The sequence below is a fragment of the Cryptomeria japonica genome, chromosome 8 (assembly GCF_030272615.1).
Source record: "Cryptomeria japonica chromosome 8, Sugi_1.0, whole genome shotgun sequence".
In the NCBI taxonomy this organism is placed as follows: Eukaryota; Viridiplantae; Streptophyta; class Pinopsida; order Cupressales; family Cupressaceae; genus Cryptomeria; species Cryptomeria japonica.
In genome coordinates this window covers 687,848,817-687,874,464 of record NC_081412.1, presented here as the reverse complement: position 1 = coordinate 687,874,464, position 25,648 = coordinate 687,848,817, and the positions used below count along the sequence as shown (strand labels likewise).

General features: G+C 37.3%; 1 protein-coding gene across 2 annotated transcripts in view; it reads left to right on the top strand.

The window, feature by feature from the left end:
- Positions 1-402: 402 nt before the first annotated feature.
- LOC131053765 (uncharacterized) overlaps positions 403-25,648 on the top strand; it is a 32,701-nt gene continuing 7,455 nt past the window's right edge. The window contains exon 1 of one of the 2 annotated variants that reach the window (XM_057988407.1): positions 403-579. In XM_057988407.1, coding sequence (XP_057844390.1) covers positions 554-579 — 26 coding nt within the window. In that variant the 5' untranslated portion in view covers positions 403-553. The remainder of the gene's footprint in view (positions 580-25,648) is intronic. The other variant, XM_057988406.2, reaches the window with a different exon arrangement.

Genomic DNA, 25,648 nt, shown 5'->3' with positions numbered 1-25,648 from the left:
ATCATCCACGTCATCACCGCGACCGATACGCCCATGTCATATGTGGATCCTAGGCACGTTGATCTCATGGACATTTCAGACATGAATGGTATGCCTTCGACATCATGTAGAAGCATGCCGTTTTGGAGCCAGAATAGCTACAACCCTATATCACTCCCTCCATCCCTAACTATATATTAAACTATCTCTCCATTTCTTGACATATAATGACATGCAACTATTTAGATTCTTCATTAAAAAAAACTGATTATTAAAAAAAAATATTAAAAACAAGCTACTTATAATCATAAGATGTGTAAGATTTATATTGTCATATAATTAATTAATTGTACAATGTTAAAGTGCATTTAAGTTGATGTGATGTACTAGTGTTTAAAATATTTTATAAGTTGTTTTTTAAATTTACAATCCCATATACTAATCTGTTTGATTGGCGACACTGAATTTTGTTCATTTTGTATATATCCAATGGCGGAAAGACCAGTGCCTCGCCGAGACAGCCCATGGGGAAATCCTAAGGAAGAAAAGCGCCAGCCTCGCGCTCACAGATGCAATGACCGTCTGGAGGACATTATACAGGCAACTAATCCAGCCTATTCATCTCTTTTAAATTTTGTCACACAATTCTGTCCAACATTTTAGATTGACTGAATCTTATAATCTTCTACTTCATCAAGTTAATAAAATACTTTAAAATGGTTTTTGGTGTGAAATCTCACTGGTTTACAGGGTTCAGGGTTGTTGGTATTTTCTTTCTTTTCCCTTTTATTCTTTATGATCTCTGTGCATACAGTGAACTGGACCCATTCTAGGGTTTCTTGGGTTTTGAAATGCAAATAAACCCCTGAATTTCCCCCCCTGAAGTTTAATCCTAAATATTTTAAAAAAAGCATTATGTTAAATTTTTTTTTCATCCTATTGTGCATTTTTCAAGCAATTAATAATATCAAAATAATCTAAGTGAAGTGCTGATATTAATTTCAAAACTGTGATGGATTTCGTGTAATACCAATATAATGAAATTATTGGGCATATCTTGTAATCAAATTTCAGTAATTGGGAGAGATAATAAATGTAATTTTGCGTTCCGCTAAAATTGGGATAGAAGAGAGGAGATCATTAAAATCATCCGCTGCCGAAGACTTCCCACGATTTTTCAGTTATATTGGACTTTTTATATATACGTACAGAGATCCAAAGGCATCGGAATAAACAAGCGTGTGCAACGTCAATCTGCAAACTTGGCTCTATATATATATACATACGAAGTTTTGCCCAGTTTTGGCTGAGATTTTCCATCGAGTAGTCTGACTCACAAAACAGCTTACTGAGTTCTGCCTGAATCTGAGTTTCAACATTGGTTTTGCATTTTTTGCCATTATAATGAAGAGATTGGGAGAGATTGGTTTGGCTGATCAACATATTATAAAGTGCCACTTTAACTTTCACAAGTCGTCTTTGTATTAGATGCAAAATGAGTCTTTGCAACCTATAATAGAAATTAAAGCCAAAATGATAAAAAATTAAAGAAAAACTTTAAAGAAGAATACACATTACACAATCAAATTATAAACATTGAAAATAAAAAAATCAGAAAATGTAAAATTAAATTACAATTTCACTTACTTTCAATAGCTCCAAACTTGGAAAAAGATTAAAAATCCCTTGAGACATCTGGTGGTTTGTGATGAACATATGGATGTCCTCAACCTCTACATGCACCTCTTTGATCCAATCAATTTTATTCCCAATCTTTTGTATCATAAGATTGAGTGAGTGGACCACACAAGGTGTCCAAAAGATATGGTGATAGCATTCCTCAACCAACGAACTAGCTGCTCTACGATTCTTTGCGTTGTTCGTTATGACTTGAACAACATTATGGGGTCTCACTATGTCAATAGCAGAGATGAGAATATTTGCAATAAATTGCCCATCTTAAATTGCCCATCTTAAATTGCCCATCTTTAACCTGGCCCTCATAGTCCACAACTTTCAGAAACATTGTCCCTTTAGGGGACACCACTATGACATTGACCAAGGGATGATTTTTGGAATCTTTCCACCCATCCAAAACAATGGATACACTTGTCTCAGTCCATGAACCCCTAATTGGCTTCAATGCATTTTCAACCCCTTTGATCTCTCTTTCCAACAAGGTGACATGTACCTTCTCATAACTTGGGCCTTTATACCCACTTGGAACTTCATGAACACTTTTCAACATCTTTTTCCAATATGGAGAGCGAACGACATTAAAAGCCAACCCATTTGTATATATGCAACTTGCTACATCTTGGTCGGCAATGTCTTGACTCTCATTTTGAAATGCACTTTCTAAGGGTCCTTTTGATCTTCTGTGTATAATGGGTGCTTCACTTTTAGACTCAATTGCGGAAAAAAAATGGGCGGTTTTCTGCTATAATTTTGGGATTAGATGGGGGTGTTGGTGTTGGAAATAAGCCACACCCGGACCGACGATGGACTGGTCCAAGAGGGGCCAGTAGCTCAGTGGTAGAGCACTCCTGCAGCATATGGAAGGTCCTAGGTTCGAGTCCTAGTTGGTCCATTTCTCAACATGGTATCAAAGCCAGGTCTAGGCTAGGAGCCCCAAGCACACAAGAGGTGTGGCTTAAGGGGGGGTGTTGGTGTTGGAAATAAGCCACACCCGAACCGACGATGGACTGGTCCAAGAGGGGCCAGCAGCTCAGTGGTAGAGCACTCCAGCAACGTATAGAAGGTCCTAGGTTCGAGTCCTAGCTGGTCCATGTCTCAATAGGGGGTTGCATTCCCTTTGATTTTTTTGAAACGGGTTGATTTAATCTATGGACTTCTCTCTCTTCTTCTTCATGCTCCATAATATATTTTAAAATTGTCTCTTGTGGTATAGGCACACCATTTTTTCTAGGGCGTTTTTTGATGCCTCTTCTGGGTATTCCACACAAATGGCCTACCATTCGATAATATGAACTATTACATTCTTTATCACATCCCTGGCATTTTTCAAACGTATCTCCCACCTCTTGGAAGCGGTCGTATAATATGAACATATTTCCATAGAGGAGAATTCGGATTTGTTTTGTGTTGTTGTTGATTTGTGCTTATGGAGGAAGAGGTAGATGCCATTCTAGTTCCTATGGCAAGAAATTTAATGAACACAATTAAAACAAAAACAAAAGAATGGGAAAAAATAGGTAAACTAAACAAATAACGTTTCATGTTTGTGAAACAACAATGGATGAAAATAATGATAAAACCTTACGTCTTTAAGCCAATGGAAGCTTGCAAATGGGTAGGAATGAGGCTGCAACACTTGATCAAGCTTAGACAATTGATCTTCAACTCCCTCTATTTGATACTCGAAGCCAAACTTTGCTCAACCTGCAAGGGAAAAACAACGATTTGCAAAACAAATGAGCAAAAATGAACTGAGTGTTTTAAAAGTCATTTTTAGGGTTTTTACTCTTTTTTTCAAGTGGTAGATGTCAAAATTTTATTAAATTTTGCAAAAAAAAAAAAAAAGTTTTGGGCGCTCAGGTGTTCGGGTTCACCCCGGATGAACCTGCTCACCCGGGTACGGAACTTGGCCGGACTTGTAGGTGTATCGGACTAGGACTCATACTTGTAACGAACTAGATCGGTATCGGGTCTTGCAATCCCCGAACCTTGCAACTTAGGCAAAAACCTTAAATGAGAGTATCGATATGGCATTTAATGAATTGGTTGTGGCTGTTCTCAGTTGCTTTTTTGTTATGAGTGGCAAGGGAGATTGTTTTATTATATTTCATTCAATTGTTAGATGACTACAACTAACAACAATAATTGCCAAATAGCAAAATCAAGATACCCTGAACTTTAGAGTTGTTTGATTGCTTCCATAGTGTACTTGAGAAATGGTTGCACACTTGGGAAAGAAAACTGAATCCATTTCTCTACCTATGCTACATCCTCTTGAGGCCACTGATAACATTGTTCCATAAGAGAATTTATCTATAGCTAGCCACAAGGAATTTAAACTATGATAAGTCAAATGCACAATTTTTATCTCTCATGTTCAACTTGACAAAATCCTTTATATTCTCATGGGACCTATTGTCATTTTATGACATCCTTGGTCCATCAGTGAGAACCTATCAGAGATATGTTCCATGGACCAGTACTGCCCCAGTTGATCAAGGACAAAGTAAATGGTCATGAAGTGTTAAGTGTTGTCTTGTCGGGAGGCAGGTTCCAAGCCTTTTCCTTCTTGACCTCAAAATCCCGGAACCCCCAGGTTCCAAGCCTTTACTTTTTTGACCCCGAAATCTCGGAACCCCCAAGTTCCAAGCCTTTTCCTTCGTGACCCCGGAATCCCAGAACCCCCAAGTTCCAAGCCTTTTCTTTCTTGACCTCGAAATCCCAAAACCCCTAGGTTCCAAGCATTTTCCTTCTTGACCTTGGAATCTCAGAACCTCTAGGTTCCCAACTCCTCTCCCCTTGTAGCGTTTTCTTGAGGGCCTGACGTCCGACTTGCGACGACTTGCGACTCTTTTAGATGACATGATCAGCACTCAGGGCTCTTAATGCTCCACCAATCCTTGCGACTTGTATACTTTCATTCATGGAGCTACAGGGGCACATTTAATGTTTTTTGTAGGATTGCCATCAGGTGGAGTCTAGGGCCGTGCTTATTTATGGCTACTTGATGGCCTTCATGTCAGGTCTGTGTGCCTTGACTTTGGAATGTCAAACAATCCACCTTCTAGAAGTACTTTTCTTCTTGGGATTGCCTTGTCAGGGTATGGCCAGGTTGCTTGCATGCACACCAGGTTAGGTTTGTGCACTTCCTTGCCTTCCCTAACTAGCATTCCTCCATGCACGCCAGGGTCAAGGCTTCCCCTCCTTGACCATTGGTCTCTCCTTTGCGACCAATTTGCTATATATAGGTTGGTAAGCCTCATTGTAAAGGGTTCTCTCCCTGTTGGCTTGAGCTACTCTTTGCTCTTCCACTTCTCTTGAAGACTTGTATATTTTCTTGCATTTATGCAATTGTAAGTTTGGCCATTGGCCTTTGGCCTGAGAATGAATTGAAATTATCATTCTTGCCTCCTTCAACTTATGCATGCTGTGTATGTTTTCTTACCTTCATTGTAAGTGTATGTTATGTGGCTTTCTCTCACATATATGTTGTGTTGACTTGTTTCTGAGTGACTTGTGGGAAACCTTTTGCCCTTTTGACATTCAACAAATTCTAACCTCCATACATGCGTTTGGGGTCATTCATGCAATTGAAGTTTGTGCATCTCCAGGGTATTTCGATTTATTCTTTGTGTCATTTCGGGGTGGGGAGAGGAACATCTCTTATATTGGTGCATCACCTCCTTTCATTTCAACATTTCTTTCTTCTTTTTTCCTCTGCAAGCTGTTAGGATAGGTTTAGAAGTAGAATTTGGAGTGTTTAGTTGGTTCAACATCTGCACTTGGATTGAGAAGGAAGCTAGCCTTCTCTGGAGTTTCAACCCCATTGCGCAAGGTCCCACACTTCGGGGTTGTTTCCATGTTTCACGAGGTTGCCGAGTTGATAGCTCAGCAGGAGTGCAAACTTTTGTGACAACAGGACCCACCATCAGCTTCTTTGAGGAGACCATTGTAAGGAACCCGCTTAGACCCAAGTTGGCCATGTCATTTTATTTGTATATTTTTTAATAAATAAATAAAACATAAAAAATAAATTATTAATAAATAACATTATTAAATAATTTGTATCGGCTATATCTTAGCCAACCTTATCTTTCTTTTAGCGGTTATTTTCCATAGGCTGACCTTGCCTAACTTGGCAGTTTAGATTGGTATTTAAGCGTATGTGTTGGAGAAGGAAAGGCATGGAAAATTAGTTTGAAGAAAAGCATTAAACGAATGTGTTTGTTACTGGGACAAAAATCTTAGTAACCCGTCAGGAGTCTGATCAGGCAGGACGCCAATCTTGCATATTCATTCTTTGTTGAAGCAATTACCATTGCCCAGTAGTATTCACTTGGATGCAAACCTGAGTAATCTGCATTTGGGTATGATTGAACAGTCTTGGGAATTAAGGGATGAAGCTACAGGCTGAAGGGAAATCGATTGTGCCTTTCTTTTGTCTTACGACGTAGCAAGCCAGTTTATCTAGCAAGGGCAAAGACATTGTGCCAGATGCGACTAGAGGAACTCTTGAGATAGACATTGTGGCTGGAAGTGGATTGCAATCCAACTCTATTCTGAAGTCATAACTGTATGTAATTTGTCTTTCTCAGAATGTCTGATTTATAAGCAATCAGTGAATAAACATTGATCAGCCAGTCTGTTATCTATGCATCCTCATCATTGGGTTGTTACTAGCAGGGTCTCCTGCCTTGATTAGAATTCTGTTCCTAAAGCTCTGATGAATTTATATGCTGAAGCTTTCTGAATTGTGCATATAAATTTGGAATTTGAGCAAGAATATTTAAGTGGTATCAGAGCCTGGCATCCTGCCAGCCTGTGGATTGATGAGTGACAGGGATCAAAGATATAAGCAAAATTAAAAGAAGGCGGCCATGGGTGATAGGGATGAGACAAACCCCCAAGAATTTATTAGGGAAATTAGAGAATTCCACACCAGCGTAAGGGATAGTATGAGGGAGATGGTTCAACTCTTAAGAGGAACGAGTCAGCAACTAAGTGCTGATAGGCCTGTTCAAAATGATGTTGAAGGCAACAAATCTGGTGGAGGAAAAGTTTCAGCTAGTGGGGAAAAAGTTTCAGCTAGTGGGGAAAAAGTTTCAGTTAATGGTGGGAGAGCTTCAATTAATACAATGATCTTTAGGGCTAAATTTATTGATAAAGAAGCAATTGTAGGTATTGTGGAAGAACAACCTGATCTGGAAGAAGAAATGGAAAGATTTCATGATGCATATTACGCCTTAAGCACCATCATATGTGCAGATCTGACTGGACTATTATGAAATGAAGAAAGCCACAGGGCATGAGAGGAAAGGGTGTAGAGGAAGGACATTCAACACCGATTAGGTAAGATCATCATCCCAACCTTTGATGGAGTTGGAAGCTCATCAGCAAGGGCTTGGTTGCAAAAAATAGATAATATTTTTTATTGAGTCCAATGCTTGAAGGGGCTATCAAATTTGCTACCTTGCGTCTGGAAGGAGTGACTCACAAATGACAGTACCATGGCATGATAACCCAAGGGCACGATTCTATCATATCACCTTGGAAGACTTTAGCCAAAGATTGGTAGAAGAATTCTGAAGGCTTGCAGTAATGATTTCCGACGTGTCAAGAAAAAAGACATAGTTTTCTTGTGGAGGACCTAGCTGAACCCCTTAGGGGGTTAGTAAGAGCATTCGATCCAAGTTTTTGCAAGAAGCCACCAAAAGGGCTTTGGGTTTTGAAGATTCAATGACTAAAGACAGGTTGGGTTCCAAGCAAGCATCTCCTATGCTATCAAAGAAATCTTTTCAGAAGAGTGTGCTGCCATGTAAGCCAAATCAAGTGGAGATGTCTAAAAATGAATTACGAAGGAAAAAAACATGCTTCACGTGTAGAGAATCATGGCAACTAGGTCATAGGTGTTTGGAAAAGGGACATATTCATTATATTGAGGTCATTTCCAATGAAAACACATATGAGAGACATTGATAGGTTTGGATTCAAATCTTAAGTTGCTTGAGGACGAGCAACATCCGGGACAGTGGATTGTAATGACCTTGGTTAGACCCAGGTCAGCCAGGTCATTTTATTTGCATATTGTTTAATAAATAAATAAAACATTAAAAATAAATAAATTATTAATAAATAACATTATTAGTAATTTGTATCAGCTATATCTTAGCCGACCTTATCTTTCTTTTAGCGGTTATTTTCCTTAGGCTGAACTTGCCTAAGTTGGCGGTTTAGATTGGTATTTAAGTGTATGCATTGGATAAGGAAAGGCATGGAAAATTAGTTTGAAGAAAAGCAGAAAATGAATGTGTTTGTTACTAGGACGGAAACCTCAGTAACCTGTCAGGAGTCTGATCAGGCAAGATGCCTATCTTGCATAATCATTCTTCATCAAAGCAGTTACCATTGCCTAGTAGTATTCACTCAGATACAACCTTGAGTAATCTGTATTTGGGTATGATTGAGCACTCGTGGGAATTAAGGGACAAAGCTACAGCCTAAAGGCAAATCCATTGTGCCTTGCTTTTGTCTTATGACATAGCAAGCAAGCTTATCCAGCAAGGGCAGAGATGCTGTGCTAGATGTGACTGGAGGAACTCCTTAGATAGATATTGTGGCTGGAAACGGATTTTGATCCAACTGGGAGGCTCCTTGCATATTGTTAATCATATTGGAAATGCATAGCGAAATCTGGTGTGTATATTTGTAGTGCTATTCTGAAGTCATTACTGTTTGTAATTGGAATTGTATGTAATTTATCTTTCTCAGAATGCCTGATTTATAAGCAGTCAGTAAATAAACATTGATCGGTCAGTCTGTTATCTATGCATCCTCATTATTGGGTTGTTACTTGTTACTAGCAGGGTCTCTTGCCTATGATTAGATTTCTGTTCCTAAAGCTCTGATGAATTTATGTGTTAAATGTAATGTCCCCTTCTCATTAGTTCGCAGATATTCACGGGATTGGCCTATCACTTGACCCTCGTAGGCCAAGGAGATTGATTAGGGGGTTGACTTGCAGTGATTTCTGGCTTCACTTTTTGTGTCTACTTAATTTTATGGCGAAATAAGGAGATTACACGTATTGTGAGACATGTGCACTTTAATTATAATATAATAATATTTTAAAATTGCAGTAAAATTAATGTGTAATAAAATAATAAAGTGTAACAAAAGGATAAGAAGAGAATCTTCTAGAAGGAACCAATTGATTGGATGAGAAAAGAATAAATAGGGGAGGTTGGTTCATTGTTGATCATCAGTTGTTTGGATATCTTCTCTTGTGTAGACTTGTGGAGCCGAAGGTTTCTGCACACAATCATTTGGGAACGAAAACACTCTATGATTAGCATAACTGAGGAGATGAGAGATCTTCCAAGGGGTTGCAGTTGAGAGTGGGAGACAAATCAGTCTTCCATAGTGTGCTCATTGAGTTTCCTACATTTCCATGGTGGATGGGATTCATGGTATTTTCAGATTTTCAGATTGAATGTCCATTGTATATCGATTTTGATTGGAGCAGTGAGGCAATCGTATTGGAGAACATTTAGAAGTGAATTTGTGAGTTTGCTGCTGGAAATTACAGGTCTGAAACAAATTTGTATTCTTTCCTCCAAACCCACGATTTGGATCATATATCATCATTAAGGCATCAAATCTTCCTTCAGAGGACAGCGATAATATTGGAGAAGAGAGGCGATGCTATTGGAGGGATTTTGAAGGTGTATTTGAGGATAGATCAGTGGCAAATCAGACTGAAGCAAAAATCGTACCAGACTCTTCAATTTTGCTCTTAGACCTCTATTTTGATCATAGATATCACTAGAAAAGGGAGCGCTATATTTGGGAAGATTGGGCGATCATTTTGGGAGAAGGATTGAAGCTAGCAGCAGGCTGCAATCAATATCAGTCCACTCTACTACAGCAAAGGGGGCGATTTCTGAGGACAAAGGTTCGAACAGCTGATTGGAGGCTTCTGAGTCAACGATATTGCTTGCTTCTTCAAGGCGCTATACTTCAGGTTCATTTGACATTGATAATTCATTGTAATCTCAGTTTGTATGCATGAGTCCATAGCTGTCACTTGTCTTCAGGAAATCTGAAAGTGGTCATTGATAATAGTCAATGTGTTTGATCATAGTGCTGTCAATGTAATGTCCTATTTGATCATCATTTGAAATAAGGAAGGAAGGAGTGATGGTTGCATCTTCATACATGATTTTTTGAGGTTGTATGTCAACTGTTTGTTATAATGTCAGCTAGCTGTAAGTTCATGATTGTGGGCCAAATCTGATATAATACATCATAAGTCAGTTGCATATGCATTCTTAGCAATCATTCAATCAATAGTAGTCATTAATAGTTGTTAAATCATGAGAAATATGTGTTGGATGACCTCCATATCAAACTGAAATGTTTTTAGACTCTCTGTCAGCATAACACGCAAACACAAAATCGCATAACACGCAGGTTGAATAGTCAGGTTATCAGTAAATATTCCTTGTATTTCTGTCAATACACTACAGGGGATATTTCATTAAATCTTTCTGAACCATGCATATAAATTTGGAATTTGAGCAAGAATATTTCAACCATGTGCAACTTAGCCAAACAATTTGTTAGTACACTGCCCTATTGCCTTTCTCAGTAATGGTGGACAGAAAGGATTTCTGAAGAAAAGTCTTTGAATTACATGCTTCCTTAGCACTCTCCATAGGTCGTTGTGTCTATTGACAGCTTTGTGTCCCTTCCATTAGCAATCTTTTCACAAAATTAGTCAGGGCTAATCTTAATCCTGCCACTAAGCTCTCCCCATCTGTGACATTGTTAGAGTTTATTCTGGTAGAAAGGTCACTGAAAGCTGGAAGTTCATCTTTAGAGTCCCAGACAATACAGCCAGTTGCTGAGGGACTTGGATTCCCATTGGAGACTCATGGCAGGCCTTACTGAAATGCAAAATCACTGTGAAGGGTACCAGTGTTCCCCATTTAATTGCAGACGAAGGTCGAGGGGCGAATTCTTGGAGTCACAGAGTCAAAGATTTTATCACTATATCCAGAGTTCCAGCCTTCATCACAACCTCTGCACTACATGCCATGCTAGTGTAGATGGTTCATGCAAACAAATATCAGACATATTCATCGGCTTTTTTTTTATGAGATGCTCCTCTACACCTTAGACAACTATATATATATAGCTTTGACAGTAGCTAGAGTAGAAGAGAGCAAACCAGAGCGGTTTGAATAACTTCCCTTTATGAAGTATATATCACTTGGCACTATGCTTCATGATTGCAGTCTGTTCCTGTAATCATCAATTCTGCACATATTCCTTGAGAAGCTTGGCTATCCTCACGACCTCCTCCATAGCATTCAAGTGCATGCATTCTAATCATAGTTATAAGCCTCAGATTCAGACTCAGACTCAGACTTAGCAAAGACTCATCAGGCTGATTTTTGATTCATACCTGGACTGGGAAAATTGAAAACAAAATGAAATATAGAAATATTTTTAATAATTGTCAAAGCTTTTACTATGTACCAAAATATGGTTTTTTGATACTTCATGAGGCTTATTGTTGCATGCTAAACCTATTCATGGGAAGATGCAAACCATTCATTGGAGGCTTAGAAAAATACAATTGCAAACCATTCATTGGAGGCTTAGAAAAATACAATTGCAAATCCTTTGGTGGTTGCAACTCGTGTTGTTTTTTTAAATGAAACAACAATAGACAAATTTTAAATAATTATTAGGTTTTTAAAAAAAATTATTAGGGTTTTTTGTAGACGCTTTTGGTTTAGAGTTTTAAAAAAGTGAAAATGTTTCGAGATGTCTCAACCACATACTTGTCTTTGGCATGAGAGATGCATGCTTGGGTGTGGGAGACACATATCCTTACTACTCTGCTAGTGATCACATTTGCAAGCTACAAGGGAACATTCAAGAAAACAAATAATCAGAGACAAAATATGAAAAGATGCAATGAAAGACATAAAGTTCACAGAAAGATTGAAATTTGTTATAAGTTCTTTACGATGATTTATTTCCCAAGCATATTGATTTTTTTATAGCTACAAGGTGGTTGTGAATTATAATAATAATTCAAAATTAATATGGGCTTTTTGGTTGTTTGAAATATTAATATTAAAAGATGACAAATGTCATGTCCCCTCTTTAGTATGACATGACACTTAACGTGGATTTGCCTATTCCAGACTCTCGTAGGCAGATGGTTGTGATGAGAGAGTCATTTTGGCGTTTATTTGGTGATTGGATGGCTCATTATGCTCTTGGAGACATTATATTTATTATTACTTTTTATTTTGGGCCAAAATGTTATTGAGGTGCACTTTTTATTTTATGAAGTAACTTTTTATCTAAAAAGTGCAATGAGGCTTCTAGAAGATTCTATTATGGATACTTCTAGAAAGTCATGGATACTTCTAGAAAGACTAAGAGGCTTCTAGAAGATTCTATTATGGATACTTCTAGAAAGTTATGGATACTTCTAGAAAGACTAAGAGGCTTCTAGAAGATTCTATTATGTGTATAAATAGACCCCATGGGTCTCTCATTTGGCATCGAAGTCTATTTTCTCTAATGCATCTACTTGAGCATTTGTGGAGCTTGAAGGTCTGCAAATATCATTGATCTTTGGGAACGATAACTCCCTTAGATTAGCATAACTGAGGAAGTGAAATATCTTCTGAAGGGTTGCGTTATTGGAGATGGTACTCAGCCATTTCATGTTGGATTTCAATTGAAGGTTGATTTGAGGGCTTGTATTTGGTAAATAAGGGTTTTGAATTCATCCCAGCTCAAAATTTGGTACTGTAGCCGCACAGTACGACCCAGGTACGGCCTGCAGCAGGGACAGTACGGTAGTGACAGCAGGGCATTCTTGGGACAGTCCAGTCCTCCTTTCATCAGCATTTCATAATCGGAGTTCAAGGAGCGATTTCCAGGTTCCATTGCATGGTTTTTGTTGTCAATTTTTATGATAGAAGTGCACGGTTGTAACAGTCATATATGTATTCAGAAAACAGTCCATTGTAATCAGACATTGCTATCTTGTAGTTGGATTGATATAGTAGAGAAGGTGCATTGCAAGGTCATTGTTCATGTGTGATAGTTTATACATTCTCTTGTCATAAATTCAGTGCTCATGTGTAAGAGTTTGTAACAGTCATACATTTTTAGAAAATTAGTCTACTGAACAATGCAATCAGAATTTGGGAAATTCATGATATATTAGCATTGAAGTCCTTGCATGAATATTTAGAGTTTCATTATTGTTTATTGTGTTACATTTCAATATTGGTATTGTTATCTCAATTGTACTTGATGCTCAAAACAACTATCATATTGAAACACTACATCACAAACAAAACAATTCAGTGCATGCCAAGTGTTTGACAAATTGTCTCAGTTCAGATTTGGGGTTTATTAGTGGCCTTTAAAGTAAGGGTCATTACAACAAAATAAGTAATATATTAAAATATTAGTTTTCAGCTACAATTTTGACATACATCTGAACATCACAATCTTTGATCAATGAGCATCCTTCCCTTCGTTATCTTTGACATTATTAGTTTTTTTCTCTAGGCCTTGCTTCTACTGTTGATACAAACTCAATTTGTCCAGTGCTATATTAATTGTGTCTTGATTTGGACTGCTAGAGTCTTTGTGGTGCATGCTGCGGGATATGTAAAAATGCTGTATCTTGTGATGCACTTCGTGACACTTATAAAGTTTCTTCTCAAAATCCTTGCATTATATTTTCAATTTTGCAAGCTTGTCAATGAACACAATTCAAATCTCAACTCTTTATATGATTTATCCTTTATAACTTTTTCCAGCCACTCTTTCAAGACATTTGTTGTGTTGATGGAATTTTTGTAATATCCCCTGTCCTACGATGACTGAAAACAAGGAATATTTTGCTGTCCCAACTGTGTTATGCGGTTTAAGAGGTTTGCGTGTTATGCTGCTTGCTGTCTCAGAAATTTATAGTTTGATGTAGAGTTCAACAAACATACATTTATCATGAAAGAACAACTACAAATGACTACCATTGATAGTACAATGTCCAAGAATGCATATACAATTGATTGATAGTGTTCTATACCAAGTTTGACACAAATCATGCATGTACAGTCAACTGTCATTATAACAAACACTTAGCATGAACCCTCAGACAACCACATATTTGGAATGCAACCTTGTTTCTTCTTATTACGAAGATAATGGCAGCATACAATATCTCCATCAATGATCAAACTCTTACATTTATTATTCAGTAATGCTGAAGACAATGGACAACCATAGGCTTTAATCAAACAACTGCAAGTACAAGAAATGATACCAAAGAAACCTGATTTGAAGTTGCCTAGCTTGGAGTCTGAAGAAGCAATTAATATCCCCAATTTTAGGTGCCTCCTCTTACCAAATCGAACCAGTAACAAAATTGCCCCTGCTGTAGCAATGGAGGTCTGAAAATATATTGTGAACAGCTTCTAAACCCTTGGCAAAACCTCTGGAAATAATCGCCTTCTCCTCCCTAGTTGAACGCTTATCTCCTATGATGAAGTTGGATGCCAAAAAGAGGAGTAATGAGCAAATTTGCAGGAAATAAAGGTCTGGTATGTTTTGTCTTCAGACCTGGTTGATCACTGATTCACACTTGAATACTCCTCCACAATGCTTCAAAAGAATCGCCAAACTTGTTTATTTGAATAAGCAAGCATTATGACCAATCTTGAGCCTCCAATGATCAAAATCGACCCTTTTTGCAAACCCCCCCTGCTGCTGTCATGAAGATCTGAGAATTATTATATTCCAGTGCCAAACTCTTCCCCTTAACTCTTAAAAGGATCGCTATCCTTCCCCAAACAAATTGCTAATGCCAAAAGTCAAATCCGATGCAAAGGTAAGAGTCTATGAACCAAATCGTGGAAAATAACGGTCTGATACAATTTGTTCTCAGATTGATTGGGACACTGAACTCTTCTTATGACTCCTTCACAATGCTCCAAAGGAATCGCCTTTCACCCCCTTTGCTAACGCTGTCCTCCAAACTTTGATGTGAGGCTCCAAAGATGGAATAAGAGCAAATCGTGGAAATGAGGGTCTGATCTGATTATGCTTCAGAACTGAGATTTACACCTGAAATCACCACAAAGCTCTTCCAAATGCTTCTACAAAATCGGCCAATTCCTCCCACAATGCTGATAAAAAATTCTATGAAGCTGAATGTGTCTTCCAAAAATATCTTCAATGTAAGCCCAAGTAAATTGGCCTTTGGCCACTAATGAAAGCTCAATTGAGATGACTGAAATATCAACTCCTCAATGCAACCCCTCGAGAGATCTTCCACTCCCTCAGTTATGCAATCTATGGGAGTTTTCGTTCCCAAAGACTATGATCTGCAGACACCTCTCGGTTCTACAAAAATCAATTTCAATTATCAACTCCAAGTATGCCTTGAAGCTTCATCTTGATTTCCTTTTATACTTTTTCACCCCAACATCTAGAAGCTTCTAGAAGTGACTTTATGAAATAATATTTAATTAGTCACTTTAATAAATTAATTAAATATAAAGTCATCTTTTAATTTTTTAATTTATTTGATAACTTTATAAATAATTAACTTAATATTATTAATTAAGCTATCCATATAAAATAATAATAATTTGGACAACTTAACTAATTAAATTAATTCTTCTCCAAAAATGGGGACATTACAATTTAATCATCTTAAAAAGTGCATGTGATCTTTCTAATGAATCCTTAAATATCCCCAAGACCTTGTGAGCCAAATTTCAATTCTCCATTGAATGACTTCCTTCCATTCAATATATAGAGAAAGATCTATTCCATCAAAAATTCATTTTGAAACAAGGACATTAGAATCAACTCCGGCCATTTCATGGATATGTGTGAAAGTAAAAAATTCCTTTTGAAATAAGGAGGATGTTAGAATCAACTACAGCCATTTCTTGGATATGTGTGAAAATCTGCTCTAGTTCATGCAACTCCTTGCTGAATTCTCCACCAAATCATTGGCGGAATTTAGTGAATCTTGGATTTTATGACATAAAACAAAACATCATCAATGAGCTTGGATCCAAGTGTAATTAAGTCTTTAGTTTAAGACTTAGTGGCCTTTTCTATATGTCCAATCTCACTAGTAGGAGGCATATCTTTATCCACAACATTAATAAATGAAGGAGTTAGTACCGAAGAGGACTAAATGGGGCTCACTAAATACTGCATGTAGTATGTTAATTGCTCTACCTTTATTTTAATTACTCTTTAGTTGCCTTGTCCTTATCCATCTTTTGGATCATTATATCAATGGTAAATTTCACATTTTCTTTGATACCTTCTCTTGTCCATTTCTTAAGTGCTTCTTTAGTAACTTAACAATCGAATATTTGGATTTCTATTTCCTCGTCACACAAAGCATTGACGGTGATGAATGATCTTGCCTTAGCCTTCTTTGGTGGAGGCAGTTGTGCAAAGAAAAATGTAAAATTTGAAAAATCTTCCACCAAAAGCTTTGTGACTCTTCCTTTTCTTATGTACATGGTTGAGCCATATTGGAGCATTAGGGATAGAAGAATCTTCTTGTGTAATAGCCTCTATTTCAATTTGTTCCTTTAGAGGACTTTGCTTTGATGAGGGCTTGGTAGATAAGGTGATTTCTGAGGAGTCATCTTTGGAGACTCTTGAGGTGGAGGAGATGGAGATCTCGTAGGAGGCGGAGGAGTTTTGGAAAGCAGTGGTGACTAGCGCAGATGGGCATGCCTCCGACTCATAATTCAATCTTGTAGCATGTACGGTCAGGAATAAATGCTGATGAAGGCCTCCTTCTCCACATCAATTCGTGGAGCCTTTTGTTGCAGTAGATTCTATTTATTTAGTGCCACTAGTCGAAGATAAATTGCTCCCTCCCACTCCCCAAGGGCTATTCCCAACCCAACAATGACATATACCTTAGCAGGTTAATTAATAAGCTTCCTAGAATAAGCATTAATAAATCCTATGAATTAATGTCCGGTTCACCCCATCCCATGTATTGTTCACCCAACCACCCAATCTCTTGATGTCACCCACCATCCTGCGTCTCGTTCACCCCACCATCCAATTCACCAACACTAAAACTAGGCAAACAACTATAATAGCTCCAGGTTTGCCCTTTAGAATAGTAGGGTTGGTTGGAGATTCTAGTTGTAGGGCCCCTTCCCACCTGTTGTGATGTTTTTACACATCGTCCCATTGCAAATGGGGACCCCCTACTTTTTAGGTCCTCTTGGTCTTTTGGCTTTGGTTTGTTGGGTCTTTTCGTGGCAATCTCGTCAATCTCCTCACTTTGCAAGTGTTTGGGGGTCAGTTTGATCAAGTCTGCAACTCGTTTGAGCAAATTTGCTTAAGTTTGGAGCCTATTTTGTTTGTTGTAAGGTTTTGACCTTCAAACTTGAATTTGAGGCATTTCTTTTACAGTTTTGGAAAAATTGAATGTTGCATGGGAATCATGGCCCTTTAAGGAACGTGCACATGAAATTTGAGCGAATTCTGAGCAACTTTCTATTTTTTAGAAAGTTCCTATTTTTTAGGGATTTCACTACCTCCCGGATTGGTCTAATTTTGCTAAAAATCAAAGTTACTATTTTTAGTAAGTTTCTATTTTTAGTAAGTGTCCCTGGGTCCTGTTTTGCCCCAACTGACATTTTGAAACACTCTATTTTTGAAAAGTCTATTTTTGGCAGGTTCCTCGCAGGCAGATACTGAAGATTGAGCATTCCTGAACACTCCTAAATCCAGAAGGTCAAAGAGCAGGCTAAATGGATCAAAAAATGGCTAAGTATGGACATCCATTCCAGAAGGGGAAAGCATGGAAAATCTTCTAAGTCTCCCATGGAAATCACTTCAATTCCCAAAATGAGTAAGGTATCGAAAATAAGAAAAATGAAGAATTCCTTGACCAAGTGAAAATAGCACCCAAGTCAGGAATAGAGCACCAAAATGACTAAGTCATGGAAAGTTTTAAAAATGCCAAATTCCTTGACCAAGTGAAAATAGTGCCCAAGTCAGGAATAGGGCACCAAAATTACTTAGGCTTGGAAAACTTCAAAAGCACGAAATTCCTTCCTCCAAGCAAATCAACGCCCATGTCAAGGAGAAGGCACCAAATTCATGTTGCCTTGGAAAGTTCAAAAAAGATGGAATTCCTCCATGGTAATTCAGCGCCCAAGGAAGAGTTACGGCGCCAAAACAAGGGTGGCAAGGAAAGATGAAAAAAGTGAAAATTCCTTGCCTTGAGTGAAATAGTGCCTATGCATAGAGAGGGGCGCCAAATTGAGATAGTCAGGGAAATTCCACATGCATTGAAAATTCCACCATGTAATGAAATTGAAAGTTCAAAAGGATGAAATCATGGAAAATTTGAAGATAGAAATTCCTCCAAGATTGTGATTCCACGCCCAAGTCAAGATGAAAATTGTGTGAGGCAAGGAAAATTGAGGGTCATGGATTGAAAAGCAAAAAATCCCCTCGGGAAAAGTTTTAAAAAATCCATTTTTACACATCAAATCTCATCCAAATTTCAAAGTTTTTACGGATTTGGATTCGTAGGAGAATTTTCTATCTCTTGGACCCAAAACCCTAATTTGTGGAAAATTCCTAAAAAATAGGAAATGTGGCAAACTGATGAAAGGGCCTCCTCGAGATAAGATGAACTCAAAAAGAACAAAAAATTCCTTCCTCAAGGAACAAATTTCCAAAATTTCTTCTCTAGTTTCGAAATGTGCCTAAGGTTTTGAACCAGAACGTGAAAATCAAGTTTCAAAAAGGAAACTTCAAGAATTCAAAAAATTCCTTTCTCAAGGAAGAAATGCGCCCAAGGTGAAGAATTCCAGAAAAGGTGAAAAATTGACGAGTGTTGGAAATTCCTTCCTTCAGGACAAAATTCCCAAAAAGGTGAAAAATTTAATAAGTGTTGGAAATTCCTTCCTTCAGGGCAGAATTCCAGGAAAGTGGAAAAGTTGACTTAGTGTTGGAAATTCCTTCCTTCATTACAAAATTCTTGGAAAAGGTGAAAATTTGGCTAAGTGTTGGAAATTTCTTCCTTCGAGACGAAATTCCAATCAAGGAAGAAATCACACTCAAGGGTTAATTGAAGATAAAATTTGTAAGGCAAGGAAGGAATCAAGGATGAACTGAACAAGAAATTTCCCCCCGGGAAAATTTTTGAAAAAACCATTTTCGAGCATCAAATCACATCCAAATTTCAAAACTCTTTGAGATTTGGATTCGAGAGATAATTTTCTTTCCTGGAACCTCGAACCCTATATTTGGAAAGCTCCTAAAAAATAGGAGATGGTGGAAATCATTAAAAAATCTCCTCTAGGGAAAGGAAAGTTCGAAAAACTTAATTTTTTTTCATGGATCTCTCCTGAAGTTTTCTCTCTCCAAGTGTTTCTCGTCAACTGGGAGTTGGGTTAGCGCATGTTGAGTCAATGGAGCATCTTTTTGCATGTAGCCGTCGCGTGAAGGCATAGTGGCACATTCATTGCCGGAATATTTGACCATGGTGGCGGCTAATTCATTGCATGGCAGTCGTCGTACTTAATGCAGTGGTGGAGCATCTTTCACATGTAACTATCGTATTCAGGAGATAATAGAGCATTTATTACACATTGGACGAATTTGAAAGAAGTGGTGCATTTAATGCACAATGGATGCCATTTTGGGCACGAAAAATTAATCGTATATGGCCATGATGGGTCATTAATTGTTGATTCCCACCTTGTTGCATCATGTGTGGGGAATCTTTTTGGGAAAACCCTAATTAGGGTTTGCATGTGTCCTCAAGGCATGGAGCCTATATAAATGGGTGACCCCCCTCATTTGTAGAGGAGGGAGATTTGTATGAAATTGTTGCGATAATTTTTTGAGATAATAACAGTGAAACTTTGTTCTTTGATGGTGTCCACTTAAGTTATTTTTTCAAAACTTGCATGGTTTCACCTTCCTCACTTAGAGTAGAATTTTATTTTCTCAGTTGTTAGATAAAGTGCTTTGATTTCAATGGAGAATGTAATGGTGTTTGATGAATTTCCATGGTTCATACTTTTTGCATCTTGCTGATTGTAAGTTGTAGTATAAAGTTAGCCTGAACCCCAAAATTTATGCTAAGTTCGATTGTGAATAGTCATTTGGATTGTTTCGTGTTGGTTATTCAAATGCACTTTCTCAATGTGAAAATCCTTCAACATCCTCAAAAGATTGCATCGATTCTTGCGGAGTTGTAGTTAAACTTGGCGAAGCAGAGCTTGGTTTATTTGGAGTTCGTCCACTAGAGCACTATCTATTGATATTGCTGCACTTAGGAGTAGATTTAGACCGTCTAACGCTTTCCCTTTTATTTTCAGTTCATTTCAATTTAAGTAGAAGCATCACAAAATTGCTATATCCGATGATGGAGTTCCAACCATAGCAAAGAGATGAAAGAACGATCCAAACGTAAGGCCCCTTGGATTACCAGTATATCACATCATCCAATTGAGTCTCGTCTGTTGCACATAGGAACCTTGGAGTCAATTGTCTAATCTTCCTGCAATCTTAGCACACAATTGCACTTTGATCAAGAGAGAGTAAGGTGACCATTGGTAACTTTATTCTGTGTTAGGCGCTGTCATAAAAAACACGTCAACACCACCCATCCCTGTTTATCTACCTACTAGAATAATGGAGGGAGCGCAAAAGTTTCCGCTCATGTGGTACATATTACCTCTCATTTTGACACATCAACTCCCTACTATTTTAAGGGCCTCCCACCCACCCCCCTTTAGAATAGTAGGGGAATTCCCGGGGACACTACCATTTGCCAGGGGCAATCTTACCACTAGATATAGGATTATGGAAAGAGGAGGTTATCTAGGTGGAGGAGTTTTTGGAAGAGAGGGAGAATTATGGACCAAGTCAGATCCTTGGCAAGTGAAGGAGGTTGCTCACTAGTAGATGAGGTTTTTTGAGGTGAAGGTGGAGGGGAAGGAGTTTTTGGTGGAGATGAGGAGGCACTAAGTTTTGAATATTGTCACTTTAGTATGTGCCACCAGAGAACATAATTTTTATTTTAGGCTTCTTTTTATTTACTGTTTTTTCTATATCATCAAAAGGCTCTTGTTCTAAATCTTCAATATTCACCACTTTGTCTAATATCACCTAAGTTTATTGAGTCGTAAATATAGAAGGAAACCTTTTTTTTCTTAAGAGTCTCCTTTACTCTCTTCTTATGCAATTCTCCTTTTGCTTCCTTTAGCTTGTTCATTTTTGTCTCTAACCATGTCAAACTTCTTTTAACCACACGTTGAGTTATATCTTCAATTGATTTATACTCCAACAATTACCAATTAATCCTTGGAATAGGTTGGTCAAATATTTGTTGTTCTTCATGTGTAGGATTTATAACATTGCCATCATCTGTTATATCATCAGGCACTTTGTTGATTCCAAAAGAGTGTACTTGGAAAGCTATTAACTTGGAATAATCCCTCCTTTAGACTTCATCATCACAATCAGCCCAAAATTGTTCAAGACTCAATTTGTATGTGCTTATGCTGAATTTAAACCTATATGTAAACCCTAATTAAGATCCAACTAAACCCTAGGTCTACAAACTAATTCAGCATCAATGAAGAATCTATCAAACATCTAAATACTAATGAAATCAAACAAAGTATACCTTAACATGTCTAGTAGGCTTGTCTCCATTGTTCTCCCATCCTCCATGATCTTGCATTGATGATTTTGCTCTTAGATTTGTATTCACTTGCACAAGAGTTCAAGGAAGAATGGATGTGGTTGTGATGATGTATGGCTAAAAGTGTCATGATGTATTGCTAGAATGAATTTGATAGAATGTCAGCATGATTGCGTGATTATGGATGACAAAATGGATGACAAAATGGATGGGATTAAAAGAGGTTTAGATTAAGAGGTGGGATTATGAATGGCCAAGATCACATAGGTGAAAGAGACTCAATAGGATTTGAGGGTAGGTAAAGATGATTAAGAGGTGGAAGGGTGAAGGATAAGAATGAATAGGATGAAGAGGTTAAATTGTAATAAAGGGCTAGATTAAGGAGTAGGTAACTTAGGGAGACGTTTTGTCACGTGGATAAGAAGAAAAAGGTAAATATATTAATTAAATAAATAAAAGTATTTAGTTAGTTAATAGAAGAAAAGCCACATAAATTAAATAAATAAAATACTTATTTAAATTTGGGAAAGAGGGATGGGATTAAATAAATAATAAATATTTATTTAAATTAGAAAGAAGAGGCTAATGAATTAATTAAATAATTAATAGTGGACATTAGGATAAAATAATTAAATAAATAATAAATGTTTATTTAATTAAAGGACAATTTTACATGTCTACAATTTGCATAGGCTAATCCTACCATCTTCTCCATAAAACCTCGTTGATCAAATGTAAGCCTTGATTTGAAAGGATGAATAGTTACCAATGCTAGTTTTGGTTTTGCACATTTTGTGTTTGCATAAGATGGATAGGTGAGTTATCAACAGTAAGAGGAAATTTGTATGCCTCGCTTATGTTTACTTGTTTAGGTTTTTTGAATAACATTTAACTATTGGAATAAATCTAATAATACCAATCTATCGATAACATTTTTGGGCAATATGTATGGGGATCCAATGAAGCCACCAATTCTAGTATATGAGAACATAGGGAATTGGATAAACCAATTTCCCCACAAGGCAATGACTGCATTTGCTTGTATTGACATATGCCAATTGAGTTTGTTTTCCAGCATCCTTATAATGAAGAACACAAAGGCATCATTTACACTTGTAAAGTATTTTTGGTATTTTTTGACTTTAATGTTCATAAACTTTCTTGTCCTACACCCATGACACTTCCTCGTTTTAGATCGAGAAGGACAATCTCCTAGCAATATAATATACAAGATATGAAATCATATAAGAGCACTTGGACCCTCTAATTTCGACTAATTGGTTATGTAAATCACTGCTAAATAGAGTTGTCCTATCAATGAATTCTTTTCCTTCTAAGATTTTGGCTCTGAACTTGAATATCCATGAATGAAATTCCTTGGCATTTGGATTTCTGAAAATTTTGTTTACCAAGTTGATCATGTTACCAATTTCCTTATATAATTCACTTCTGTAGAGCACTTTGGGTACGTTAGTTGTAGCTATTCTTGCTTTCTCTAGCCAGTTCTTGTTTATTGCATTGGTTTGAAATCTCCTAAAAGAACTTCCTAGAGCAGGCTATTTTTATCTGGGCATATCCTTCATGTGTAGGAATCTTCAACATCTTAATATATTCAGGCATAATTTGGAGGATAGTGTGATTCAAAGAATTCTTGATTTCCCTGGTGTCTAGATTGTAGAAGTTTGTATAGGTCATGACAAGCTCTGGAAAGATGAGTTTAGACAAACATAGGAAAAACTATTGCCTCTATGATGCCACAAGCAACAAGGTTTCTAGCCATAGGTCCTGTCGTCTTTGTTTATTCCATCCTCTGAAATTTTGTTAGGCTCACATGGCCTTAATCTTTATCTGAGATTTGCCCTAGGTCTGAGAGGATCGTAGAAGGGGGAACAAACCTTGTGAACTTGTATTTCATCTTTTATGAAAATTTCATGGGCCCAGAAATCCTTTGGTTTAATAGAATAGGAGAAAAGCAACTCCAATTTTCAATTAGGTGGGCTTTCAGGCTTTTGGTGTATGCTTGGTTTGAGTTGCTTGGGAAGGTCAAAAGTTTAGATTTTAGCAAATTGCAGGGTTTTGGGCTTTTGCTGCAGTTTGGCAGGATTTACAAGATTGCTTGGAAAGTTTGTGATGCAGGAGTATCTGGGTTGAAGGCAATTCTGTTCATCCAAAAAAATTCCTTCTCAATTTTGGTCGTCTTCTTTCCTTGTTTTCTATTTGTAGTTGCAAGTTAAGTTGATGGTCTCCTCTGTTCAAATTTGAAGCAACTGCTCCTTTGTTGGTCGTGGGATGGTTAAAGTTAAGCCTATTTGAGGTTGGCTTTGATTGGATTCTTTTTAACCTGAGCCCCATTTGGTAGGGAAATTATCTATTCTTGCCTCTTATCAGGCATTACTGAAATTGTGAATAATGCTCTGAACATTCCAGTGGCAGTTACCTCAGCTGATCAGTTGATTGCTAACTTCTTTTGCTTACTGTTTTTGATTTCTGATGATGGTTGGACAGTCACTACTTGTACTAAGGAGTTGTGGGCCTTTAATTTTCATGCCCTATCCTTAATTGGGCGGTCAAGTTAAAAAATAAAGCTATTTATTATGCCCATTCTTTGGCAAGTTGACAACACATGATTGCTTCATATTTATTTGATATTCATGATTTGTTCGGTGGCTTGATTCTGGCAGAGCCTATTAAGTGAGTCCAAATATGACTTGAAGGAAGACCATTCCAGATTGATGCCTAGTAAAATAAAAGAGCAACACGGCAATTTGAAATGATGATTTCAAAAGTGGAGATTATATTCTGGAGTGGGTAGAAAGATGGAGATGGCCGGTTATTTTTGGGTGTTGTGACTATTCCATAACAAAAAGAACTGGAGAAGCCAATGAGGTCTGTGATCCTTATTTGAGGGTAATTTTAAATTAGGTTGATCAATCACATGTTTTCATTGTTAAATTTTTCTTTAAGGATTTGTCTTCATAGGACTGTTAGGCTATTTATGTGTAAGAGCAAAGTTGTAATTCAAATTTGAGAAATAAGAATGTGTTTTGGTTTAGTTAGTATAGTTGCCTGAGTTGGCTACCTGTTGCAGGTACCTAATAGGAGACTGCATTAGTTGGAACTCTTGAAGGGATGGATAGGTGGGGATTTGGGCAATTGATACAGCTATGTAGCAGTTACAAATCAATTTGTAAAGATGAAAAAATTTGAATGCATGTGAAGATGTGGGGTTTTGGGGTTTGATTGCAGGCATGTAACACTTGCAAAATTCAAAAGTCTATTGTAATGGGCAAATGTGGGGTTTCAAGGGTAAACTGTAATAGAGCAAAAATCACAAGGGTGAGGATAAGGACTTCGGCAAGGTTCTGAAAACACAAAACAATTTGATAAGTATCGCAAGGCGAACACAAGAACCCTGTAATGTGAAAAACCCCAAGGAACTCAAGTGAACTCATGAAGGAAACCTTAATCATTCAAAGCAAATTTCAGTTATAAAAGCACAAGGACTATGGTTTAGTGCACCATTTGGAACCTATAGATGTTGAAACAACGCATGAGAAAAGATATAGATGGTTATAGATCCGAAAGCAAACCTTGAACAATCTTTGGAACAAGTGGAAATGCTAGTCCCACATAGGATTTTGTATTGTGGAGTGGATAGCTTTTCCATGAGATTGATTAAGAAGTGCGATCAATTTTAGCAGCTTGTAGTCTTTATAGAGAGTTTAGATAGTCATTGAATGCAAGAAGGAAATGAAAGTTCACTTTGCAAATGCTAAATGATGCCATGGGAATAAATAACTCTTTCACACACTTCTGGGAATCAATGAGCCTTTAGGGTTTGACAATTGTGAGGGGCATGAGATTTTGATGTCAGCATGCAGCTACAAGTCAAAAGAAAATCCCTGTAAGAAGTGATGTGTGTAAATGTTTGTCCAATTTACAATTCAATATGCAAGATGTATTCTAATTTTATTCTTTATATATCTATGTATTTTATCTCAATTATAATTCTGACTATCTTCTTTGTTTGGCAGTTAAGAGGAGTATTTATTGATTTCGATATCCTCTTTCTCAAATGCCATATGATATATATATATATATATATATATATATATATATGAGAGGGGAGGATCAAGCAGTGCCTTGACCGGTCATGTCTTATGGACATGACCGATCAAGACACTACTTGATCGCACCCTTTGG